The sequence below is a fragment of the Aristolochia californica genome, unplaced genomic scaffold (genome assembly GCF_029961685.1).
Source record: "Aristolochia californica isolate CCGP_79_NKW_82.1479 unplaced genomic scaffold, dmAriCali1.0.hap1 SCAF_12, whole genome shotgun sequence".
Taxonomy (NCBI): domain Eukaryota; kingdom Viridiplantae; phylum Streptophyta; class Magnoliopsida; order Piperales; family Aristolochiaceae; genus Aristolochia; species Aristolochia californica.
This window is the reverse complement of record NW_027181793.1, coordinates 19,835,203-19,848,638: the sequence shown is the minus strand read 5'-3', so window position 1 is coordinate 19,848,638 and position 13,436 is coordinate 19,835,203. Positions and strand designations below refer to the sequence as shown.

Here is a 13,436-nt window from a genome sequence, read left to right as displayed (position 1 = left end):
GGTCACTATTCAGCATGACTTGGATAACAAAGAAAAAGGTTTACTAAAATCATTGAAATCTAGGTGCAAGTTAAGATTGATGAAGATCATAAAGACTAGCTCTGCATGCTAAAAAAAAGGATTTGGTCAAAATATTTAAAGCAAGCCCTGCTTGGTTCGGCATTTTGTTCCTTGTGTTAGAAGATGTAATTTGCATTTTGTTCCTTGTGTTAGATGTTATTTGTGTTTACTTAGATTTCAAGAAAAATATTTTCTTATAGAATCTTATTTCCAAGGGTTAAGGGGAGGAGGGGCATTAGTGTCTTTTATCATTGTTTTAAATTATAAATAGTAGAGAAGAGGGAACGCTAAGTAATCCTCTTCCCACAATTCAATGTGAATTGTTTTCCAGCCACCTATCTTCTCCATGTTCCAACTCTCGCCTTCCATGTTCTAGTCCTTTGTTCATGAAATTTCACATAGTATGAGAGCAGCTACGGTCCTGAGCTGGAGAAGGAGATAATGATGGAGAAGAAGGGGAAGAAAAAGAAAAAGAACAAGGGAAGGAAGAAAAAGATACATTTTTAACTTTTCACAGTCCTTTTTTTTTGTTTATGGTTTCCTTTCCTGGTTTGTGTAAAGCTACGTTTGTGATGTTCAGATAAGTTCCAGCTCCTTAACATCCCTCTTTATTTTTATTCTCTGTTGACGTTGATAAACTGGTTCAAAACATATTCCCAGAAATCTATAATTTTTAGTTTCGATTGTCATGCTTGCTGTCATCGGTTGTTAAATGACTTGAAGAGAAATTTTTTTTGTTCTATTCCTGGGCATTGCCTCTGGTTTAGTGCATTCAGTCTGGAAGATTCCTAATCCTTCTCAAAGAGCATGTTGTTGGTCATCTTGTAGTTGTCTTAATTTTAAGCAAAAATCTAAATCTATCTTTGCATGTGCTATCTATCTCTACTATCTGCTTTGTGTTTGAGGCAGTTTTTATTAATTACGTATATGTTGTTTTGGGTCTTGTGTGCTGCTTCAGCGATGTTTTACAGTTAGTGCATGTGTTTATTTTATGAAAATGAAAATTTTATTAAGAAGAGAAGAGGATACAAAGGTTAGCAGGCACTCTCTCAACAAAGAGAGTTTGATGGGAAGCACTCTGCATAGCTAAAGAGTCTGCCAATGAATTGGCTGAACAAGGTACATGAGGGGGGGTTAGTGCACATGACTCAGGACATGATATTCAAGCGCATTACGCAGTTCATGTCCTGATGTCGTTAGGGGGCGCCGAAATTCATGTCATGTACATGAATATACATGAACCAAGAGTTCATGTGTAAAGAGTAACGGGCGGAAAGTGCTTTCCGCCCGATTTTGAGAATCATCCACTTGATTCTCTAGCGCGGGCTCTCTCTGGCTCGACCGTCTCTGTTTTTTTTTTCATTTCGATCATTTCATTCCCGCACACAGCGACTCTCGTTCCCGCAGCCCTCTGTCGTCTCCGTGAAGCCCGAGCTCTCTGCTCGTTCTCTCGTCTCCGCCGTCTCTCTCCGGTCTCCCTCTCTACTACCTCCGTCTCTCGCTGCGAGCGTCCTTCCGGCATCCTTCTCCCTCTCAAACTCGTTCTCCCTCTGAACCTCTCGCTCGTTTCTCCCTCTCTCTTATCCCTCTCGGCCTCCCTCTCTTCTCTCTGTCTCTTCTCCCTCTTTTCCCCCTTGCGGCATCTCACTCCCTTCTCCCTCTCGCTCATATCTTTTCCCCCAAAATTCCCTCCGATTTCCTGCGATTTCCCCTAATTCAGTTTTGGTTTTCTTCGATTTTGACATTGGGCTTCGATTTCTAAATTTCCACTTTGATTCAGCATCGATTTTCCCGGTTCGGCTTTGATTTCAGTCGTCAGCTTCGATTTTCCCCAAATTTCAGAAGGTATGACTAAACCCTAATTTTTTTTCTGATTAAATGAGTGTTGTATTTGATTTAATTTTAGTTCCAGTGTCTAATTTGGGGTTATTTGTGCATAATTGTGGGATTTAGTGTTACGGATTAGGGTCTAAAATTTTTATTAGGGTTAGGGTTTAGTGTTTTTAGGGTTTGGTGCTTTGTATTTAGGGGTTAAGTTTTTAGGGTTAAGGATTTATGGTATCGTTAGGGTTTAGGTTCTGGAATTAGGGTTTAGGTTTTTTTTTCAATTTTTTTCAGCTAAGGTTTAATGGGTGATAGGGTTTAGGGTTTAGGGTTTGGGGCTTTTAGGGTTGTTAAGATCTAGGGTTTTTTGTTTAACTTCTGGAATTAGGGTTTTGGGTATAGGGTTTAGGAGGTTTTGGAGTTATGGGGTCTAGGGTTAGGCTTTAGGAGGTTTGGGAGGTATGGGGTCTAGGGTTAGGGTTTTGGAGGTTTTGGAGGTATGGGGTTAGGGTTTAGGAGGTTTTGGAGCTATGGGTCTAGGGTTAGGGTTTAGGAGGTTTTGGAGCTATGGGGTCTAGGGTTAGGGTTTAGGGTCTAGGGTTTTTAAGGTTCTCAATTACGGTTTACGATGTTTAGTGCAATTCAAACAAGGTTGAGTCGCCTACACGGGCGTCCATTAGCCAACGAAACCCGACCCCCATCACTGACGAGGTACAGTTCGTAGTGACTGTGAAGTCATATGGGGCTCTACCAGGGGTGTTCGGTGAATTTGGACTTGATGTGTGTGTGTGTGTGTGTTTGCATTGTTTTGCATCTCAAATGGAAATAGTTGATTAGTTTTGGAATGTTTTAGAATGTTGTTTACAAATTTTGAAGTGCTATGGAATGTTTTTGCCATGTGGTGAGGAGATTCGGGTGTTATAAATATCCACCACATGGTATTTTCTTATTTGTGGTTTTTGTTTCGTGACGGGTAATGGTAGTCTGATAAAGTTTTTTCCATGAGGACAATCTCGGATATAGATTGAAAATGGCTGCAAGAAAACAACCAAGTGGTCGACCATATGACTTTTGGAGCTTTGAAGAAGACAACAAAATGCTCGATCTTTTAGTCGAGCAGGTATATATGGGGAACAAGTTGCCCAATGGTGTTTGGAAGCACGAGGTATATACGGAATGTGTCAGTAAGTTCAATGAAGACGCTGTCAATAAAAAAACTATTGAGCAGCTTAAGAATCGAACAAGATCATGGAAGAAAACATACCAAACGGTAACGAGCTGTCTCAACACTAGTGGGTTCGGTTGGGATGCAACCACACAACGAGTTACTGCATGTCATTCTGTATGGCAAGACTACATTAAGGTCAATAAATCATGATATATTGTAAAACAGTTTGTATTGTTTCGCATTACTAAGAATGATGTTTTATTCTTGTAGGAGCATAAAGAGGCTGAGAAGTATAGACAACAAGGTTGCCCCCTTTACGACAAATTGGCTATTGTAGTCGGAAACACAATAGCCGTAGAGAATGGTAGTACAACTCCTATAGATCTGTGTAATGAAATTATCCATGATGAGTCGGCTCCTATCCCGATGGATGAGCTCGACAATGTTGACATAGTTATGGGAACTCCACCGCAATTCAATAGTGGAAATGATTCGACAGCGGATCAATCTTGTGGAACTAAAGGGCCATCTTCACGTCGTCGTAGAAAGAGAAGCGAATTGCCCACTGAAGACAATAGACAATTAATTGATGTAGTTGGCCAGATCGCTGATGATATGAAATGTGTTATGGAGTATAAGGAACGCGATGTCGAAGAACCTTGGGTCAATGCCCTCATGGAAATTCCGGACCTGTCAGAGGCACTGAAGTATGGCGCTCCTGAATGGATAAATAAGCCAGGTAAGAAGACCCTGTTTTTAAAAATGACAGTGGCGGAGCGGGTTAAGTGGCTTAATTATTGTGCAAACAAGTAATTGTAATGCGTTTTAAGTACAATATCTTTTTTGAGAAGATTGTTATGTATTAAAGACGATGTTTGAATTATAACGTTGCTAGACTTATCAGTACGGTTAAAGTTTCTATTTTATATGTTTGTTGTCTTAATATATTATGTGGATAATATGGTGGATGAGTATTGATGTAAATATGATTATTGAGTTTGGATGAATAGGTTATGATTAAAGATTAGCTATTATTTTTGTTTATGACTATTTAGAAGTTTAAATTTGCAGATTCTCATGGATATTATGACAGAAGAAGATATGGATGTAATTATAATTGGATTGGCATGTATGATTGTCGTCATAGTAAAATACTATCTATGCCCTAGCAACAGAGGTGTACCACGTTCTTATGGGATGAATGGTCCGTTGAATTTGCAAAAGGCCTTAGACAAATCTCCTGTTAAATTTCGAAAAGTTTACAGGATGAATCAAATTGTATTTCACAAATTGGCAACAATACTTAATACCAGAGGGTTTTTATCAGCGACAAAGACCATCTCAGTGGAAGAACAACTTGCCTATTTCCTCCTAACTGTTGGTCAACAACAAGCCTATAGTGTCACAGCAGAGATGTTTGATAGATCGAATTGGTCCATAAGTAAATATTTCAACAAGGTGTTGGATGCTATCCTCAAACTTCACTCTGATTATATCAAACAGCCTTCAGAACGCACACACTCGAGGATTTTAAACAATTCAATGTTTTATCCATACTTCAAGGTAACATCACTTGCCCTCTATTTAGATTACTATACAAATTTAGTCAATACTAATGGCCCCACTTATATAATTAGGATTGTATTGGGGCTATTGATGGAACGCATATCAAAGCAAACATCCCGCTTGAAGAACAACCAAGGTTCTAGAACAGAAAGGGTTATCTCTCACAAAATGTGATGGCAGCATGTACATTCGACATGCAATTCACTTATGTACTAGCTGGATGGGAGGGATCAGCAGCTGATTCTCGTGTACTGAAGGACGCATTGACTCGCCGAAATAGACTATTTGTACCTGAAGGTAAATAATATATTTTATGCAGTAATATTTTATCTATTTTATCTTTAATTATTTAATGTAGAAAATATTTGGTATTGTAGGTAAATATTATCTAGTCGATGCTGGTTATGCAAATGTACGAGGATTTTTGGCTCCATATCGAGGAACTCGATATCATTTGCAAGAATTTGGAGATAATATTCCTAAGAATGAAAAAGAATTATTCAATCGAAGACACTCGTCTTTGCGGAATACTATTGAGAGAACTTTTAGTGTTTTAAAAGCTCGATTTTAAATATTGAAAGGCACTCCTCCATTTTCTTTTAAGGTGCAGACAAAAATTGTCATTGCTTGTTGCATATTGCACAATTATATACGTACAGAGGATTACAATGATATATTTAATTTGGAAGATGATGATTCGGATGATGAGTTAGGTGGAGGAGGTGATGGGGTTCAATTACGTGCAACGGACGATACAGACAGCGATGATAGCGATGGTCTTGTGGAAGAGGATACCCAAGTAACAAGCTTTCGGAGGCAGCGTGCATTAGAATCCACAAGAGCCGCACAATTTCGAGATGACATAGCGACTTGCATGTGGAATGATAACTGATGAGTGTATCTTTTATTGTATTTGAACATGTGTTGTTCTTATGTACTAAACTTGTAATTTGATGATTTTAATGCTAATCACGAACTGCTTATTACAATAAAACTCTATTACATTAGTAATAAAGTTGTATATTTATTTATATATTATATTTATTAAATTTTATTACTATATTAAACTAGATATTTAATTATGATAAATAAAATATAATTACAATATGTATTTGATCAATTGATTAATTTTAATTTTTTGGAAATATATTATCAATTAATACTACGCATATTTCGTTTTTAATAAAATAATTTTTTATTTACTCATTATATTTATTTTTTATTTATTGTATTATATTAGTGATTTAATAGTGGTAATATTACGTACAACTATATAGTGTATTAAAGTTATGATTAAATCAATTTTTCCTCTTAAAACATTCATTTTTAGGCTATATTATAATTAATCATGTGCGTATTTCATTGCTTCATGTAATTATTGTATTAATGCATAATAACATATCTAATTCAATTAATAAATATATTAATATATTTTAATTATACATTAAATAAGTTACTCGTGTAGTAATAATGATGGTTTTACCCAATTTGGGGTTCGAGGATTATGTTGTAATTATAAGTGTACTGTACAGGTTTAGGGATTCTCTTGTTTTTTATGTTTTTCTAATTAGTGGGCACTATTCACTGGAAACTGTTTTCCTATACATGAAGGCGTCAACACTAACACAAATTCTTACCTGATCTTCATGTACATGACATGACATGATCTTCATGTTGGACATGAATTGATCTTCAAGAATCCACTTTGGGGCACTAACCCCCCCTGAGTCTAGATACAATGGAAAAGAGAAATAGTGTCCGTAATCTGGTGGTAAATCAGCCAGTATCTCCAAGGCGGCTCCGTGAAGGAGGAGCGCTATTTGATCACAATCTAAGAATCGCCATCTATGAGGAGGGTCCACTAATGTGGTCATAAAAAAGGATGAGGCCCTGGAGGAGAGCAAAGAGTTCTGCCACCGTGGAGTTTGCAATGCCCATCGGACCCGCATAGGAGATGAGGCTAGCACTCGGGGAATTCCGAAAGATGCCAGCAAATCCGGCAATACCCCAGCAACCACGAGCACTGCCGTCGAAGTTGAGTTTGACGAAGCCAGGTGGAGGGGGTTTGCAAGTGTTAAGTTGTGGAGCCTAATTAACGCCCTACGCTGAATTGGGGTTGGAAGGGAGGCAAGAAGCCCCCCTCTCGAGGGTGTGAGGGTGGAGCCCCCGCCCGGTCTACAATATATTAATTGTTATTGGGCAATTTGGGAATTTTACTCTTGTATCACGGTTGCCCTAATTTTCTCTTTATAATTGAGAGGCGCCACTATTAAGGTTTTATCATCTTAATCTGAGGAGCATCTCGAGTTGCAGTCCGAGAGGTTAGAGAGAAACACCTGTAAGTATGCGCTTTCTCTTGTAAAGTATTTCATCTTCATAATGGATTACTGCAGCGGCAGAAGAAAGGACGTAGTCTCACCTTGAGGCAAACCTATATAAATCTTCTTGGGTTTTTTTCATGCTTATTTTTCACTTCTTCCGCATTTATTATTATTGTTCTCGTTAGTTTGGAATTAGGGCATCTAATTCCTAATAGCAAGCAATGATGGTGGGAGGACAGGTAGGGGCAGACATGCTGGCCAGGATGCTCCAATGGTTAGTGCATGTATCGATTTTTTGGTTGATCACATATCTGCTTCAACAGTGACCTTTTCAGTGTTCCTGATTCTTATTTGTGGTAGTGAACAGTGTGTTTTCCTAGCTTCTTACTAACTTTGACGTGAGTATCTGGTTTATGAGATTTTAATTGTCATCACATGGTAACTGCAATCTCAATTTTCTCGTTAATTCCTGAAGTTACCTTCTGTCCTAGAGGGCATGGAGTCTCAACCACTTGGATGCCAGTTAGATGTCCTTTGTTCAAGAAGATTCTTTCTTGAGTTAGGAGTCTAGTGTTTGTCTACTTTGCCAGCAATACAACACCAAGCACCCTAGATTTTGCTAGCAGCTAGTAGTCCTTCATTGGCTTATCCCTTTGAGAGTTGCCTGCATTAGAATTCAATTATTATACTGTTTACTTTCAGGTTTTTTATGCTAGGTGGCAAGTTATGCCTTCCCTGACTCTTCCTTCAGCTCTCTCTTAAACAAATAAGTATCATCGTCCTCAAGGTTGGTGGAGATTGGGTCATGTCCGTGGTCCTCATGGTCTCATAACTAGTCTTTCCTACACTGTCCATGGCCATTTGCCAGAAGATTGACTGCATTAAGCGAAGATTATTATGGTGTGGTGTTGATGCTGGCTCCAAATATCATTTAGTCAAGCGGAATGATATTTTCAAACACAAGGAAAGAAGGGGTATTGGCATTCGGCTCACTCATTGTGTAAACGAAGCGTTCATCTTGAAATGGCTCTGGAAATTCAATGTAACACCTACTGCCATATGGAAGTCGATGATTGCAGCCAACCTTAAATGGAACTCTAGATGGTGGACTTCTGGGGGTAGACGTCTGAACCTCTCCCCCATGTGGAGAACTTTCTTCCGTCTCCTCGATCTCTTTGAGAAAGGAATTTGTTTTTTCATCGGGAATGGAGAAAGCCTAAGATTTTGAACTAACTAATGCCCCCCCTCCCCTCCTCCCGATCAGCTCTCAGCCTAATGCAACGGTTGCTTCCTCTTGGTCCTCTTCGGCTGGTTGGAATCTCTGTCTTCGTCGAGGCCTAAACAATTCTGAAGCCACACTTGCCTCTTCTTTACTCATGACATTGCAGAACATTCATATCCTGCCAAATATTGAAGACAACATCCTTTGGCGCCATGAGAAAAATGGTATGTTCTCTGTGTCGTCAGCTTACTACCTCATCAATGGTCGGTACCCTTTTGTCGATCCTCATGAGAATAGCTTCATTTGGAGATTGGCTGCCCCGCTCAAAATGAAGTTTTTTTCTCTAGCCATCAACAACAAATTCCTTTTTAAAAAAAAAAATGATGTATAAATTAACAAAGAGAGAACAAACAGAAATCAAGGGAGCAAAACCCCAACAACAAGAGATTGGAGAGTTGCTTCCTGCTTGGCAAGCACATCAGTTGCCGAATTTGCGGATCTCGGAATGAAGTGCTCAGTTGGAATTTGTGGATCAACGACAAAATCCTCATTGTTGTCAATCTTCACAAGCAGGGTAATACCTCCCCCTCCATCCTTTGCCCCTTTCGCAACACGGCTGAAGAAACAACCTGTTAAGGAAAAGTCCCACATGGATTAATGAGAACAAAGATATTGCGTATATTAGTTAGGAAAGAGGTTTCCTAAGTTGGCTAGTCATTTTGGGATAGGCCTTGGACCAAACTTTACATGGTATCAAAGCACGTACTCACATGTGGGACTATTCCTTAACACAACCAACCACCTTCTCACATTTCAAAAAACAATCAACCACCTTCTCCTTCACCGCCATTTCGCCTAGTCAGTATGAACTAGCATCTTCCACTGTATTGGACTCCAATTCTGTCTACCCAACTGCCTTCTCAATGCTTGCAGGATCGCCACCAGGTCCTCCTTTCCCATATTGGGTAAGATCGCCCTTTCCTCTGTTGTTGGCCATATTCCCTAGGCCATCTGGAAAGAAAGAAACAATAAGCATTTCAATTTCAATGCCTACAGTCCCAAGGTTGATGCCAACAACATCATTGGACAAGTTTCGGCTTGGTTGTACACCAGAAGAGAATTTAGCACAATCGGCTCTTCGTTGCGCCTCAATTGGACGATCATTGCCTTATGTCTCACCATTGCCGCCCACCCATCAACCAAGCCTGGTCCCCTCCTCTTATTGGGGTTCTTAAACTTAATTCCGATGGTAGCGCCCAAGGTAACTTGGGCATTGCAAGATTCGGCGGTGCCATTCAAGACACCAATGGCCACTCCCTCATCACCTACTCGAGACCAATGGGTGTTGCTGATTCCACTGAAGCCCAGCTTTTTCCCTCCTTCAAGGCCTCTTACTCTTCAGAGATCACCTCGGTAGCTCCCTCATTATTGAAGGAGACTTGCAAGTTGTCATCAATTGGTGTCCTCTTCCAACCACCCTTGGTGCCACTGGAATGTGCTTCATAAATTTTTTTACATTATTTCCCTCTATCAATGTTTTTGGACTCGTATCCCGAGATCAGTAAATTCGCTTGCTGATTCTCTTGCTAAAAATGGAGTTTCCCTCCAATCTCTTGTTGTAAAGGGAGTGCTACTCTAATTTTTTGGCTAATATTTTGCTCTTCTCTTTAATAAATTATCACTTCTCTCAAAAAAAAAAAAAAAAAAAACATGCAACTCGGTTATCATTAGCAGCAATTTGCATCTTCTCTCCTTGATGTCAAAATTGGTCCCCTTGTTAGAATTTGTTTCGTGGAAGAGCAGTATCCAAGTCCCTATTCAATGGTAGGCTATGAAACCTCTAATAGTACTTTTATTTGTTTTGTTTTTTATTTCTTTAGAGCAATGCCCACACACCCATTACTCATGGCAGCCTTTTGTGATATGCATTTTCTAAAGTATTGAAGAATGTAATCGGGTTTTTGTTGCTTAGGAGTACATCTAACCAGAGTCGATGAGCATGACCTTCTTCCTTGGCTTTGGTTTTTGTCACTGCAAGAGGTTGTGGCAAGTTAAGAAATCAGCAAGGAGTTAAGTTCTTGTGTTAGTGCTTGGTAGATGTCGATCCACCTGTTTCTTAGAGTATGGGATTTGTTGTCTAGCTATGAATGATGCTCTTTCTCTCATATATGTTATTGGTAAGTTGGATCTGATGGATCCAAAGCTTGAGGGGGGAAAGTAAAAGTACAGAAAAAGGAGGTATTTGGAAGAGCTTACAATGAAGAGCTCCAAGAGGTTGTAATTTTTTTATAAAAGTTTTTTTTTTAGTGAAATTAGATTTTATTAAAAGAGAGAGAAATACAAACTAGCTAAGGGAGCACTCACTTTACAACAAGGGATTGGAGGGAGGCTCCATCTTTGGCAAGAGAGACAGCTAGATTAGTTGATCTCGATACATGAGTTCAATAACAATGTAAAAGAGAAGCAATATCTGAAATTTGGTGAAAAATAGTCCAGTGCCTCTAAGGCAGGTCAAAGAAAGAGGAACACCAGCTAATCACGACTTGAGAATCGCCCTCAATGATAAGGACCGCTAAGATAGTCTTTGAAAAAATGTTATCAATTTTTATTTTTTATTTTTTTTAGAAAGGATGCTTTTATTTAAAAGAAAGAAAAAAGAAAAAAAATCAAGATACCAAAGACTATAGTCAAGTGCAAGCTGAAAATTTGAGAGCTCATTGCTTCATTCAAGACATTGAAGACCCAAGACTAGAAAATCCTGCAATTTCTCTCTTATTTTTATACTGATATGTTATGTAACAAGCTGAAGTTGTAAACACCAATTTGAGGGGGAGTGTTAGAAGATGTAATTTGTTTTTACTTAGATTTCTAGGAAAGTATTTTCTTATAGAATCTTATTTCCAAGGGAGTAAGGAAAGCAAGGGCATCAGTGTCTTTTATCATTGTTTTATGTTATAAATAGTAAAGAAGAGGGAACCCTAAGTGATCTTCTCCCCACAATTCAACATGAACTATTTTCCAGCCATCTATCATCTCCTATTTCCAACTCTCTCCACTCACTTCTATCTCTTATGTTCATAAAATTTCACACCCTGGATGCAAGTATGCATAACTGGCATCAAGAAAAAAACTACCTTGTAAAACAAACCAATAAAAGTCTTATACTATCCAAGAGAAGCAAATAAAATTTAACAAGCTCCTTCCTCCATGACTCAACTTTTAAACACAATCTAGTGTCGACAATAAAAAAGAGGATAGAAGAAAGGGGCAGAAGAAAGAGGAGACAGAGAGAGAGAAAAGGCAGAGAGATACCATAACTGAGTTTAAACTTACAGGAAACTGGCCTTGAAGTTGTTCAAAGTCAAAGAGAAATTGTTCATTCTTGGGAGGAAGCTCTCTCAAAGCAGTTACCCGTTTCTGTGTTTTGTTCCTGTTTTTTTTTTTTTTTTTTTTAAAATGATAAGAATGTCACTAAGAGAAGAATTTATGTACGAACCATGAATACAGAATAAAAATATGCTAGCAAACAAAAACCCAACTACAGCCAAAAACAAATGAAAACAGAAAACAAAAGGAACATCTCAGTTCAGCGCACCAATGGAATCAGTATCACTCTCAATAACATGTTGTAAAGAAATAAATCTTAGTGGCACTTCCAACTACATGAGACCACTACATCAAAAGATGTTCATGAAAAGCCATAATATCATCATACACCGACCACAGCATACAAAGTGGAAGACAATCAGTCGAGAACCAGCCAATTATCATTGAAGAATCTCATTATATAACAAAAAGAAAGAACATTTCCGAAAATAAATAAATAAACATAATTTAATTAAAAAAAACTCAATATTTGGAAAAAAAAGCACAAAGCTCTTATTCAATAGAGTCACAAAAGCCCAAAAGGTAAAGTAGGCCCGAAGGACCTTGTCCAAAGAGTCATGGAAGACACCCTACCTCTAGCAGGTATCGGGTTCCTCCTAGAACTACAGTAAAAATTTAGCTTAACACCCTTCAAGAGGGGATGTCCAAGACTAAAACTCTTGCTTGAGATTACTACCTCAAGCATATAATCCTTGATTAGGCAAAGAAGATAACTTCACTTTCAATTGGTGTTGGCTCATATGTTCAGCAAGGGTATTGCTGTAGACAAGAATATCATCAAAGACCAACTAACACAAATTTGTGCAAAAAGGGCCATTGATAATGTAGTCGAGGCATTGGTGATGTCATTCATCAAGCATTGGAATGTAGTCAAGATGTTGGTAACGCCAAAAGGCATAATCACAAACATGTAGTGATCATCATGAGTCCATAAAACCATCCTATGCTCATTACCTTCAGCCATGTGGGTATGGTGATACAGCCCACGAATCAAGTTTGAAGAAAACAGCACCAAAAAGCTCATCAAATAACAGGTCAACCACTAAGATCCGGTACTTATCTTTCACTCAATACCGTTCAAGGCTCGATAGTCTACACGAAGTTGTCATGAATCATCCTTCTTCTTCACAAGAAGGATGGTTGAAAAATATGGACTGATGCTCGGCGTGATGAGGCCCTTTTGTAACATCTTCCAAATTATGTGCTCAATCTCTCCTTTTTAATATGGGACATTAATAAGGGCGCACACTAGAAAGAGAAGCCCTTAGTAAAATCAGAATGTTGTGGCCATGGCATCAGCAAGGAGGTAATCCTAAGGCTCTGCAAACACATCTCTACATTGATAATGTTAGAAAATCTATTGAAGGGCAATATCGTTCATGAAAATCCATTGACAATGTTAGAAAATCTATTGTTCATGTAATTTGAACAAGTATGTATGGAGATATAAGGGCTTAAGTGCTTTTAAGTGAGAAGGGGTATTTCCAGCACTCTAAACTTTCTCCTCTTTTCTCTCTCTCTTTCTCTCTCCAAAACCCTAAAGTTCACTTTTTTACATGGTATCAGAGCAGTAGATCTTGGTTAGAGCCCTTCATCCTTCTCCAGTTCCTTCCATTGAAGCCTACAACTACATAGAAAGGGGATTTTCTGAAATCTGCCTTGACTGGTTGGTAAAAATCTGAATTTTTGCCTTTTTCTCCTACCATAACCCTGGGTTGATGGTTCCTACTGCCTGTTGAGCAGTTCTGAAACTATATACTACCCCGTGAAGGTTTATTGGGTGACAATCATTCTTTTTGCACTATGCAACCCCATTATTGGGTCCTCTGCTTGCATCATCTTAGGCTCCACCTATGTCAGCCCTAGTTTCTTGGAATTTTTTATGGCT

At 38.7% G+C, this 13,436-nt stretch overlaps 1 protein-coding gene across 2 annotated transcripts in view; it reads right to left on the bottom strand.

Annotated features, from left to right (window-relative positions):
• Positions 1 to 13,436, bottom strand: part of LOC137945363 (mediator of RNA polymerase II transcription subunit 23) — a 71,026-nt gene that overhangs the window by 56,650 nt on the left and 940 nt on the right. For both annotated transcript variants that reach the window (XM_068791226.1, XM_068791227.1), the window contains exon 3: positions 11,495 to 11,591. In XM_068791226.1, coding sequence (XP_068647327.1) covers positions 11,495 to 11,591 — 97 coding nt within the window. The remainder of the gene's footprint in view (positions 1 to 11,494; positions 11,592 to 13,436) is intronic.